Genomic DNA, 13,544 nt, shown 5'->3' with positions numbered 1-13,544 from the left:
TCATTACAGTCTGTTCCAGGCCGCTGAACCCTGCCAAGCTGTTCCCTAGGGACCCCCGGCTCCAGGCACTCGTGTCCCTCTTGTCCTTCGGCTTCCTCTGTTTCACCTTCAGCGGAGCCAGGACAGGAGATATAAGAGAGGCCGACCTCATCAAATCAGTCTCCCATCCGATCCCTGACAGGTACAGGGATGCCATTTGGGGACAACCGTCAACCAGCGTGAGACACCCTATGCTTTGGTATGCCTGGGAGATCGCCTAGAAGTTTGTCTAAAGGGATGGAGCCCTGGCAGGTACATTTTTCCCGATTTGTGTGGTTGTCAAATGTCTCGGGAGGGTAGATCAAGCGTTCTCCATAACTACCATTGACTCCAATGGGGACAAAGTTTGCCTGCCAGACCCACGTTTTTACAAGTAGGCCTCATGCCTATACTATTGAACCTGCTGCTTTTAAAGAAGTTCTGGACAAGGACCCTTCCCCCTATTCAAGTTTTTGTTTGTTTATTCCCCTCCCGGATCCACATCTTGGTGCATGTGCAGAACTTTGGGTTGGGTTTATCTCAGTTATTTAGAATATGGTCTTGTCCGTTTCTTTGCAGCAGCAAGAGAAAATTCAGCAAAGGAAATTCTCTGTTATACATTTCTCTTTTCCTGATGTACCTTTTGAACTGAACTTGGACTGCCGTGTAGTACCAGCGCACTGACCGCAAGGGGGCAGTGTTCTGCAACGTTTTTCTTTGCAGGACTTAAATGTATATATGTTGTGTTTTTTTTTTTTTATTGATAGCTCTCTGGGAGGAGGGGAAATTTCACGCTCGGGCCCGAGTGTGCAGTTTCAACTCTGACCTTGGAGATTGTAAATAGGAAGATTATTAATATAGTAGAATATATATTTTGTATGTTTTTTTTTTGTGTTTTATTGCAGGTCACTGATCCTACCTACTATCAACGCTGTCGGAGACTGGGGCAGATTAGATAGATAGGGATGTGTATATTATTGTTTTATTGTAGTGTTGTGTAATGCCATAGTATAGTAACTCAAAATTTTGCACTTGTTCTATTATTTTCTTCCTTTCTCCTTTTCTCTATTACTGTTTAGCAGATTTAGGCTGGCAATCAGGATTGAATGCTTTAGGACACTGAGGACAGTGTCATTTCAAGTGGGGGGAGTGTGTAGCGCCTGTGTACTTTTCAGTACAGGTGCTATGTCAAATTTAGTGGGATGAGAGAGTCACTTGCTTTTTGTCCATGTTGATTTATCTAAATTTGGCTGTTGCCAGCCCTGAACTGTTCCCTGGGTCATTCTGTGCTCCAAACACACAGGGCCAGATTCTTAGAGGAGATACGACGGCGCATCTCCAGATACGCCGGCGTATCTCTGCGTCCGGCCGGTCGTATCTATGCGCCTGATTCTTAGTTACGCATAGATATCTGTTAGATCCGACAGGCGTAAGTCTCTTACGCCGTCGGATCATAACTGCATTTTTAAGCTGACCGCTAGGGGCGTGTATGCTGATTTACGCGTCAAAATATGTAAATGAGCAAGATGCGCGAATTCCTTAACGTACGCCGATTTACGCTACGCCACCGCAACTTACAGAGCAAGTGCTTTGAGAATACAGCATTTGCCCGTCTAAGTTGCGGCAGCGTAACGTAAATAGGATACGTTACGCCGCCGCACGGATACGCGCTCCTACGAGAATCTGGCTCACAGTATCCAATAAAAAAAGTAAAAAGAAATCTGAATTCTTCAAAAATGTAGGCCAATATGTATTCTGCTACAAATTTTTGTTAAAAAAATCCCAATAAGCATATATTAATTGGTTTGCGCAAAAGTTATAGCGTCTACAAATTATGGGATATATTGTACTAATAAAAAAATAAAAATTTTCCTCAGTTTAGGGCGATATGTATTCTTCTACATATTTCTGGTTAAAAGAAATCGCAATAAGCAAATATTGATTGGTTTGCGCAAAAGTTATAGCGTTTACAAAATAAGGGAAAGATTTATAACATTTTTATTATTATTATTATTATTATTTTTAACTAGTAATGGCGGCGATCTGTGATTTTTATTGTGACTGCGATATTGCAATTAACATATCGGACACTTTTGACACTATTTTGGGACCATTCACATTTATACAGCGATCCGTGTTATAAAAATGCATTGATTACTGTATAAATGTAACTGGCAGGGAAGGGGTTAACACTAGAGGGTGATCAAGGGGTTAAATATGTGTCCTATGGAGTGATTCTAACTGTAGGGGGAGGGGACTCACAAGAGGAGGAGACCGATCAGTGTTCCTCTGTACTGGGAACACACATCGGTCTCCTCACACACAGAGATCCACGGTCCTGCTCCATTACTCGGCAATCGCGGGTGCCTGGCGGACATTGCGGCTGCCAGTCACGTGCATTGGGTTCCCAGTGACGCGGCGGGAGCGCGTGCGTGCCGCTGCCAGCGTGTGCACGCCTCCTAATTGCTCGGAAAGGCGAGGACGTCATATGATGCCCGCCCAGAACGAGAGCTGCACAGTCCAGCCGTCATGACAGCGGGCGGTGGACAAGCAGTTAAATACAGAAAGTAGAAAATGTCGGGTTTTTTTTCAAAATTCTCGTATTTTTTTTGCTTATATCGCAAAAAATAAAAACCCAGTGGTGAATAGATTTCATTTAGGTACATTGCAGCATGACTGAGTAATTGTCATTGAGGGTGCGAGAGCACTGAAAGCTGAAAATTGGTCTGGGCAGGAAGGGGGTGAAAGTGCCCAGTATTGAGGTGGTTAACTATGTATTTCCCTTTTACCTTTCATGTGGTACCAAGTGTTTTCACTGTTTTGTGATAAATACCGCAAAACGGCATAGTGAATTGACAGTTATAGGATCACATGCAGTATTTAGAAATGTGTCCGCACATCTAAAATACTGCATGTGATCTGCTATAGTGAATGTATCACATAGAGGTAAGCAACAGAACGGAGCACAGAACCTGCCAAAGGGAGAATGTTCTACCGAAAATGCCAACTCGCCAAAATCTCCATCCACGTCACTTCCGGTAACTCTCTAGCCTGTTTTCACAGAACACCGGCAGCCTATACTGTATGGTACATAATCAGATGTACCTGTTTTCACAGAACACCAGGTAAGGAGGAAAAAAGTTGTAGACGTCTGGGAGGCGCCCATTTTGTTGGTTAGCATCGGGCAGACTAACAATTTCCACTCATTATATGGTGTACAGTACTGTATAAGCTGCTGCTGTTCTGTCAAAACAGACAACTCGTTAATCTTCAATTGGTGCTGCGGAGTCACCGGAAGTGACGTGGTTGGAGATGTTGACGAGTTGGAGTTTTCAGCAGAACACTAGCGGTGTCAACGGCCGCTCTCTATGAACTCCAACTAGGAGGTTCGGGTTTGGAATCATGCGTCCGGGTTTCAGACTGCTTGAAACCCAGACACATTATTCAGACTGGACTATGGCTTCCATCAGGGTTGCTGGCTGCAGTCATCTAAGCTGAGAGTGTCTGCTCAAAGCCAGCACTAACAAGCCCCCCCCAAACACACACGCCTACAAGAGAGGAGAGAGGGCTTGATCTCTACTATAAACCCCCCCCCCCCCCCCACCCCTCTGTGTCTGCCTACACACCAATCCCTGGCGCTGTGCCTCAGAAAAGGAAAGTGGGAGCCAGAAATGTGAAGTCCAAAAGCCTCAGATACATCTGGATTAGAGGTGCTGACTGAGTGAACTCACAATCCATCCCTGTCTGCTCTGAGTGAGTACACCAAGGTAAGTCAGGGTTCTCAGAACAACCCTAATGCCGCGTACACACGGTCGTTTTATGTGATGAAAAAAAATGACGTTTTTAAAAACGTCACTTTAATTGACCCTGTGTGGGGGAAAACGTCGTTTTATGTCCTCTAAAAAATGACAAAAAAAAATTGAAGCATGCTTCAATTTTATGTGTCGTTTTTCAAAACGTCAACTTTTACTTCACAGAAATTGACCGTGTGTAGCAAAAACGTCGTTTAAAACGTCCGTTTTTACAGCCGCGCATGCCCAGAAGCTACTTATGAAGTGAGCTTCAATGGAAAAACGTGGTGAACGTAACCTTGCTTTGCTAGAACATTGTGAGAAAAACGATGGTGTGTAGGCAACTTCGTCTTTGAAAATTGAAGTTTCAAAAACGTCATTTTTTACTTCACAGAAAATGTTGTTTTTTTCAATCACATAAAGTGATGGTGTGTATGCGACATTACATCAGAGTTCCAATTTACACCAGAGGCCACAATGTTCCCCCTTATATCAGGGTTCCCAGAGCATCCCTTATGTTAGAGTCCCCAAAGTTCTCCCTTTACATCAGAGTCCACTCTTACAGTGAAAGGGAACTCTGCGGGTTCAGATGTAAAAGAGGAACTCTGTGGATTCAGATGTAAAAGAGAAACTCTAGTTATTAACTTCATATGATTAGAAATGTTATTTAATATCAAAATATATGTATAGTTTATACTATAAAAAAAATAATAATTGATGTGCGTCGCTAAAGTGTTGGGTTTGACTTGAAGAAAAGGTGGCATCCCTAACTCCAACAAAGACGAAAACACAGGCACAGCATCAAGGATGAATGGCGATGTGTTTCAGGGGCTGTGCCCCCTTTGTTAATCCTGCCTGTAGGGAAAAGGGAACCCACATCGGGTCACTCTTGCCTACATTTTAAGAGTTTCTTTTTCAGGATTTGGTTCCTCCTGATGACACAGCCCCCTCTCACCCCTCTGCGCTGCCGGTTTCCCTCCTTTCCTCTCTTACTGCTGCGGGCACACAATATGGATCATTTCAGGATGGAATGTGGGCAAAAGTTGGGGACCTCTTTATTTCTTTAAGTCCCTTCTCCCCCATTATCCTGTATGTTTATACTGCTCAATCAATCCTTAAGTTGAGACGCTATACTGAATGTATCAGTCACATAAAGATGACCCATGCTAACATTGCTTTCTTTTTTTTCTCCTACTGTAGGTTGTAGAAAAGTGTACAAAGCTTGGATCAGCATCTGCCCATTATATACCTGGAAGCATGGACAACATGACTTTTGCTAAACAAGTAGTTCATGAAGCAGAGCGTTTATTTGGTAAGCGCGTAAGGATTAATCCTCAGAATTTAGATGCCTAGACTAGCACTCATCAATGTAATGTTCTTAATGGGTTACTAAAGGAATTTTAAATATTTATTTAAAATAACAAACATGTTATACTTACCTCCACTGTGCAGTTCGTTTTGCACCGAGTTGCCACGTCTTCTGGGGTCCCTCGGCGGCTGTCTCTGGTCGTCCCTGCAATTACTCACCACAGTCATGCGAGAGCTCGCATGGTGGTCAGTAATTGCGGGCGCGCTCTGTATCACTCGGCCCCACCCCTCGGCGCGCCACATCACTGGATGTGATTGACAGCAGCGCCAGCCAATGGCTGCGCTGCTCTCAATCCATCCGCTCTAGCCAATCACCGGCCAGGCTGAGCAGCGAAGAGGATCTCGGGACCGCGCTGGACTTTCGAGGGGTCAGGTAAGTATAACGGGGGCTGGGGGGGGGGGGCGGCAGCATCCAATGTTTTTTCACCTTAATGCATAGATTGCATTAAGGTGGGAAAAAAAAATTCTTTACAACTCCTTTAAAGTGACAGAATTTAAGATGATTCTACCTAGCTGTAATGATATTATTTATTTAACAAGCACCACTACAAACAAACTGTCTTCAAGTGGTATTAAAGCCAAAAGCATACATACAGTATATTATATTGTGGCTTACCAATTCTTAGATGTGATATCTCTCCATTCGTTTTCATTTTTAGACTTTATTTTCATCTGGTGATCTAGCCAGTAAGGCCCCATTCACACCTGAGCATAGCGTTTTTAGGCAGAAAGTCTCACAATTTTACCGCAATTTTTTCTGCGTTTTCTTCCGCATTTTTTTACAGCGTTTTGCCGCGATTTTGTACAGGTCAAAAGGTCACCAATGTACAAAGCAGAAAAAAAACAAATCTGCCTAAAAAAAAGTCCCAGAACTTGTTTGAGCTTCAGGTGTTTTCGAGCTTCTTGTTTCAAGTGTTTTGTAGTGGAGATGTGAACCATCTCCATAGGGAATAATAGATTTTTTCCCCTCCAGCGTTTTGTAGCTTCAGGCTTCAAGATACAAAACACTCAGGTGTGAATGGGGTCTAATTGTTTTGTTTTTCAACAGAACAAGCTGTACAGCAAATGTAGCAGTTACAGGGTTGAAACAAACCATTTAGAGTCGGTTCACACTAGGACGACACGACTTCCAGCGCGACTTTCAGAGGCGACTCCGACACGACTTGAACATGAACCACAGGGCGATCTGGGGCGATTTACAACACAACTTGAAGTCGTCTCCAGGACAGGAGACTTTCCAGTGGCCAATAAAACGACCATCAGCTCTGGGAGAGGGAGGGGGAGGGAGAGGTTTGCCTGAGAAATGTATGTTATCTTCCTGGAAAGTCGCTTCAGTTAAGACAGTGATCAGACTTGGAGGCGACTTCCATTGAAATCAATGGGTACAAATCGCCTACAAGTCGGATTGAAGTAGTACAGGAACCTTTTCTGAAGTCGGATCGCCTTGAGTCGTGTGTATTAACACCGCTCCCATTCACTTCCATTGTTTTTCTCTACAATGGAACGACTTGAGGCGACATGAAGTCGGATAGCAAGTCACCCCAGTGTGAATTGGCTCTTACCACTGACAAAATGGATGGGCTCAAATTGCACTGCAAAGAATCGCATGCGATTTGAACAGGAATGTGGTGCGATTCCTGTCCGAACCACATGTGGTTTCCGGCACCGCTCCTGTAGGAACTGAAATCACTATGACAAGCCTGGGTTCACACAGGAGCAGTACGGGAAACCGCATGTATTACGGACAGGAATCGCACTGCATTCCTGTTCAAATTGCATGCGATTCTTTGCAGTGTGATTTAGCCTGGGTTCACACTATTGCGAACACAGACATCGCATGTGATTTGCGCTGCATTGCTGTGCAGATCACATGCGATGTCTGTGCGATGCAAATTCAGTCATACAGTTTGTATGGCTGAATTTGCTTTGCATTCGCATGAAAATGCTGCAGGAATCTTTTTGTATGTTCACACTGATGCAATGTGATTCCTGTCCGAATTCACAGTTCGCACTGCAATCTGCGCACCGATCTAGGAGTGTCATTAACTTTGTATTGACACCCGCAGCGGTTGGTAGAGGGCAGTGTGAACTGCGAGGGAGCTGCGATGCGGGAACCGGCACTGGAATCAAGCTGGTTCCCGCATCGCAATATTGTGAACCCAGGCTTAAGCCCATTCATGTGTATAAGCTCAAAATGTACTCGGCGAACACTTAATAAGGAAAATATCGGTACTCGTACTCGCCGGTAAAATACCAGAATTGGTGCAACCCTAATTTTTTTCCTACAGATTCATGTTGACTTTGACAGATCCACTTTATTAACAGTATTAATTACTTCAAATTGTATTTTCAGTAGCATTGCATTGACTTTTTTCTTTATGAATAGGTGGCCTGGACATGCTCATTTTGAACCACATTGGTTTCACATACTTTGGCTTCTTCGATGGAGATGTGGACCATATAAGAAAACTACTGGAAATTAACCTTCTAAGTTATGCAACTATGACGGTGGAGGCTCTTCCTATGCTTAAAGCAAGTGGTGGCAATATTGTGGCGGTCTCCTCCTTTGCTGGTACTTGCACATTTTATAAAATATGAGTTTAGTGCTTAAAGGGGTAGTAAAGGTTTGTTTTTTTATTTTCTAAATAGGTTCCTTTCAGCTAGTGCATTGTTGGTTCACTTACCTTTTCCTTCAATTTCCCTTCTAAATGTTTTTTTTCTTTGTTTTCTTTGTCTAAATTTCTCACTTCCTGTTCCTCCTCAGTAAGGTGTTCAGTAAGCTGTTCTGGCTGACTAAACACCACTCGGATGATGGGGGCAAGCTTACTGAGGAGAAACAGGAAGTGAGAAATTCAGACAAAGAAAATAAACATTTAGAAGGGAAATCGAAGAAAAATGTAAGTGAACCAACAATGCACTAGCTTAAAAGGAACCTATATATCAAAAATAAAAAACAAACCTTTACAACCCCTTTGATGAACATTAACATGTTGGTCTGTTTTAGGAAATTGTAATAGCCAGGATGAGGCTATTGGTTCCAGAATATACATGCAGATTTCTAAAGTTTTGGAAAGGGAAAAAAAAAAAAGGACAGACAAACGATATAAGATCAAGTGTAGACAAATGTTAAAGAGTAAAGCGGAGTTCCACCCAAAAGTGGAACTTCCGCTTTAAGGCCCCTTCCCCGACTCCTGTTTGTGAAACTGAGCTTTTGAGAAGGGGGGTCAGGTACCCGAATTTGACAGGTACCTGCTCTCACTTCATTTAAAGGCCCCTAGGCAATCGGAAGCAGAAGCTCTCCCTTCCAAAGTTTTCTAATACATATGGCAGGTCCTAGAAGACTTTGGGGCCAGTCATAGAGCGCAGCGCCGATCACGCATCCACAGTGGGCACCTGGCTGTAAAACCGCAAGCTGTCAAAGCTGGTTGCCCATAGTAGAGATGCCAGCACCACAGAGGGAGGAAATGAGGAGAACACATGTGATGGAATTCACTAAAATTAATATTTTGTGTTATGATTAAAACCACTGAAATGTTGTTTTTCTTTTATATTCTTATTTGTTTTTATTTCTTTATCTATATATGATATATACATATGCATGTGTGAAGATATATACTACAAGTGTTATATTCCTTAAATTAAACGACAGATATAATGTTTTAAAGTTACAATTCAAAGAAGTTATGACAGATTATAATGTCTTGAAGATACAGTACATCTTAGCATTGGACAAAGAGTTAATATCAGAAACAGATGTCATCCCCTCCTCCTTCTCTCCCTCCGTATGAGCTTATATGGGTTTGAAGAGAAAACCCCTGTAAGATTGGGGATGGGCCCCTGTTTATGGACATTCCATAAGGAACCTTTATGCCTGTACTGACACGTGGACTGTTTGTGCCATGAGGGCTCCATACCATATATGGACTTGCAAGAAGAAACCACCCTTATATGAACTGACCAATCAGTATGCTTATGTTTGTGATGTCATTTTGTTGATAAAAAGACCAATAAAGCTCCACCCCTTCCTCTCTGGCTAAACAGTGCAGACCAATTATGCTTGGTCTGCACAGACATCCTGGGCAGTTGTAATGACCCAGTGAGAATCTGAACCCTGACTTCACTTCACCAGTGCAGTGGAATCTGTTTTGGATGCACTGGTTCATAAAGAGAATCCTCACTACCAAATAACCGCTTCATGTTTTTTCCCTGCAGGTAAAGTTGGATTACCTCTCACTGTGCCTTATTCTACCACCAAGTTTGCCCTTGATGGTTTCTTCAGCTCACTGAGAATGGAGTTCTACCACCAGAAAGTTAACGTCTCCATTACATTGTGTGTTCTCAGCTATATTGACACAGGTAATTCATAAGCAATATACTCTTTGCATTTACCAGTAAGATTTGTCGATGCTATTCATCTAGTTATGCCTTCTTTTTAATACTTTCATGTTATGTGCTGAATTTTTCAAAACCATAAGTTTATTTTTTAAGAGGAGCCCTGTTCAATAGTATTTGATAAATGTATTAACACATATATAAAAAAAAGAGCCCAATTTACCCCTTTCTGTATGCAGGAGCATATCTACTGCAAGGCAAACAAGGCGTTTGCCTTGGGAGGCATTTTTCAGGGGTGTGGCACTGGGAACACTAAAAGGACTGCAGAAAAGCAGTGGCATCACTACAGGGGTGCAGGCTGCACCCGGGTGACATCCGCCAGAGGGGTCCCATCCCCACCTCTTTCCCCCTCCCTCTCTCCCACCCCACCTCTAACAGAATTAATAATATAAGAAGAGTATCAGCACAAGGGACACATCCTACTGACTGTAAGCTATGTCCCTTGTGCTGATTTTTCTGTTTTTGCTTTTGGCTGCACTTAAACGTGAAAATAAGCGTAATATACAAAACAGTACAAAGGGGGTCGGCAATACACTTTTAAGCTTTTTATTTTTATATATTTTTCAAATCTTCAGGTTAAAAACAGCAGTAGTAGCTAAATAGATTATTGGAGAAGGTGGTTATTTGTGTGAGGAGAGGCTCCATGTCCCATTCCACTGGCTCTGGCTTTGCTGACAAATGTCAGTGCTGATCACTCCCCCAGCAATACTGTCATGACAGCTGGGCAACCTTTCCTTTACGCATTGTCAATGAATCCAAGCAGAATGATTAATGACTGCCACTGCAAATACTACTTGAGGACATTTTCACAGTTAACATAACAGGAAACAACAAAGAGCTTACATGAACCTCTATGAACAAGTGTTGTTGGATGAGATAGCAAGAGGAATCTGCCAGCTCTGCTTCAGGTTTGTTCTACGAATGATATAGATTCTACCGTTTCTCCCCATGAGTAGAGTTCTTCCTAGACTTCATAGGAATCTTGTAGCACATCAGAAATGGCCCATATGACTGCTGAGGAGCATAAGGTTAAAGCCACAACCACCTCAACCAGTAGCTTAGCCCCAAAAAATACACTTAGGTTAATTTGGAAAGGGAAGAGCGACAGCTTTATTTAAAATTTCCAACCTAAGCAATTTCCAACATAAACATATGTCACAGTTGTGCTGTGAGCATGCTTGAAAATTAACTTGACATAGTCTAAAAGACCTGTCGTCGACCTTGTTGAACTTCCACTCAAGGGAATAGTCCATTAAAGGAGTATTTAATGCTGGCAAAATTGCAGAGAAAGCTGTGACAACCAAGCTCAAACAAATAGCTGTGGGCGGACAGGCAACTCTTCTAAATCTGCAATTCCTGTGAGTGAAGGTTTTAGCCCAGAGTAGACCTTTGATAGATTTCAGGTCCTGCCCCATCATCCCGTGCCTAGACAATTACCGGTATCTTATAGCCACTTTAACTTATTGCTTATGTCCAATCACTGAGCCATGCTCCCCACAGTCAAGGTTACCCAGAGTTTTTTAAGTATATATATGCACACACAAACACAGGTGATACTCGAAAATTTTGAATATCGTGCAAAAGTTCATTTATTTCACTAATGCAACTTAACCACTTGCTTACTGGGCACTTAGGCCCAGATTCACATAGAATCGCGGCGGTGTAACGTATCGTAGATACGTTACACCGCCGCAAGTTTTTATCGCAAGTGCCTCATTCTCAAAGCACTTGCATGAAAACTTACGCTGGCGGCCTCCGTCGTAAGCCCGCGTAATTCAAAGGGGCGTGTGCCATTTAAATTAGGCACGCTCCCGCGCCGGACCTACTGCGCATGCTCCCTTTTGAATTTCCCGCCGTGCTTTGCGCAAAGTGACGTCATTTTTTCGAACGGCGACGTGCGTAGCGTACTTCCGTATTCCCAGACATCTTATGCAAGAAGGAAACATTTTTAAATATCGACGCGGGAACGACGGCCATACTTTATACAGCACATACATGTGCTGTGTAAAGTTAGGGCACCTAAAACGACGACTAACTTTGCGACGGGAAACTAGACTAGCAGCGACGTAGCGAACGCGAAAAACCGTTGTGGATCGCCGTAACTACTAATTTGCATACCCGACGCTGGTTTACGACGCAAACTTCCCCCAGCGGCGGCCGCGGTATTACATCCTAAGATCCGACAGTGTAAAACAATTACACCTGTCGGATCTAAGGGCTATCTATGCGTAACTGATTCTATGAATCAGTCGCATAGATACTCTGAGAGATACGACGGAGTATCTGAGATACTCCGTTGTATCTCTGCTGTAAATCTGGCCCTTAAACCCCCCTCCTGCCCAGACCAATTTTCAGCTCTCTCCTACTTTGAATGACAATTACTCAGTCATGCAACACTATACCCAAATGATTTTTTTGTCCTTTTTTTCATACAAATAGAGCTTTCTGTTGGTGGTATTTGATCACCTCTGGGTTTTTTATTTTTTGTGCTATAAATGAAAAATTTGAAAAAAAACGCATTTTTCTTCATTTCTGTGATAAAATTTTGCAAATTAGTACTTTTTTTCATAAATTTGGGCCACAATTTATACTGCTACATATCTTTGGTAAAAATAACCCAAAATTTGTGGAAATTTTTTGGTCTGTTTAAAAGTTTTATGCCGCATACACACCATCACTTTATGTGATGAAAAGAAACGACATTTTCTGTGAAGTAAAAAACGATGTTTTTAAAACTTCAGTTTTCAAAGACGAAGTTGCCTACACACCATCGTTTTTCTCACAATGTTCTAGCAAAGCGAGGTTACGTTCACCACGTTTTTCCATTGAAGCTCGCTTCATAAGTAGCTTCTGGGCATGCGCGGGTGTAAAAACGTCGTTTTAAACTACGTTTTTTGCTACACACGGTCAATTTCTGTGAAGTAAAAAACGACGTTTTGAAAAACGACACATAAAATTGAAGCATGCTTCAATTTTTTTGGGTCGTTTTTTACAAGACCTAAAACAACGTTTTCCCCCACACACGGTTATTTAAAGTGACGTTTTTAAAAACGTCGTTTTTTTTTATCACATAAAGTGATGGTGTGTACGGGGCATTAGAGTCTACAGGCTATACTGCAAATCATAAAAAATGTATCACATCTGATGTACTGGCAGCCTATCTCAGTTCTTGAGACCCTAACAAGCCAGGAAAGTACAAATGCCCCCCAAATATCCCCTTTTTGGAAAGTAGACATTCCAAGGTATTTAGTAAGAGGCATGGTGACTTATTTGAAGTTGTAATTTTTTCCCACAATACTTTGCAAAATTAAGATTTTTGTTTTTTATTTAATTTTTTCTCAAAATTGTCATTGTAATAGCTTATTTCACTCACATGGCATGTGCATATCACAAATTACACCCCAAAATACATTCTGCTACTCCTCCTGAGTATGGCGATACCACATGTGTGAGACTTCTACACAGCCTGACCACATACAGAGATCCTACATGCAAGGAACATCGTCAGGTGTTCCAGGGACACATAGCATGCACATACCAAGAATTACACCCCAAAATACATTATGCGGAGCAAAGCGTAAACAAAACATTACCTGTGGTTTTATTAGCACAGTTTTACACAGCAGGATAGCACTGGTCCAGGCAGCAGGCAGGGACTTGGTCAGCAACGGCATACACAATTGTCCAGGAAGCAGGTAGTGCAGGCAGAGATATTGTCAGCAGTGTCAAAAATATTGGTCCTGGTAGTAGGCAGGTCCATGTCATGTGGTCAGTTCATGCAACAGGCAGAGGCATGATGGCAGAGGTCCTACAGGCAGCAGGCAGAAGTAGGGCCTCGTTCATGACAGAATGGGGACAGGGGTAGAGGCTTCTCCCACCCAAATCTCTTTGAAGCCTCCCGGGCAACCAGACCCTAATTAAGGATGAGAAAACAAAAAAAATTGTTTTCTTCATCCAGAAAAACTTTTCTGGAGC

The 13,544-nt window shown here is 42.6% G+C and overlaps 1 protein-coding gene across 1 annotated transcript in view; it reads left to right on the top strand.

Moving 5' to 3' along the window:
• HSD11B1 (hydroxysteroid 11-beta dehydrogenase 1) overlaps positions 1-13,544 on the top strand; it is a 42,714-nt gene that overhangs the window by 25,468 nt on the left and 3,702 nt on the right. The window contains exons 3-5 of the mRNA XM_040337517.1: positions 5,010-5,121; positions 7,564-7,749; positions 9,390-9,533. Of these exons, the coding sequence (XP_040193451.1) occupies positions 5,010-5,121; positions 7,564-7,749; positions 9,390-9,533 (442 nt within the window). The remainder of the gene's footprint in view (positions 1-5,009; positions 5,122-7,563; positions 7,750-9,389; positions 9,534-13,544) is intronic.

Source organism: Rana temporaria, chromosome 2 (genome assembly GCF_905171775.1).
Source record: "Rana temporaria chromosome 2, aRanTem1.1, whole genome shotgun sequence".
Classification (NCBI taxonomy): Eukaryota; Metazoa; Chordata; class Amphibia; order Anura; family Ranidae; genus Rana; species Rana temporaria.
The sequence above is the reverse complement of the archived record's forward strand: the minus strand, read 5'-3'. Positions and strand labels throughout refer to the sequence as shown.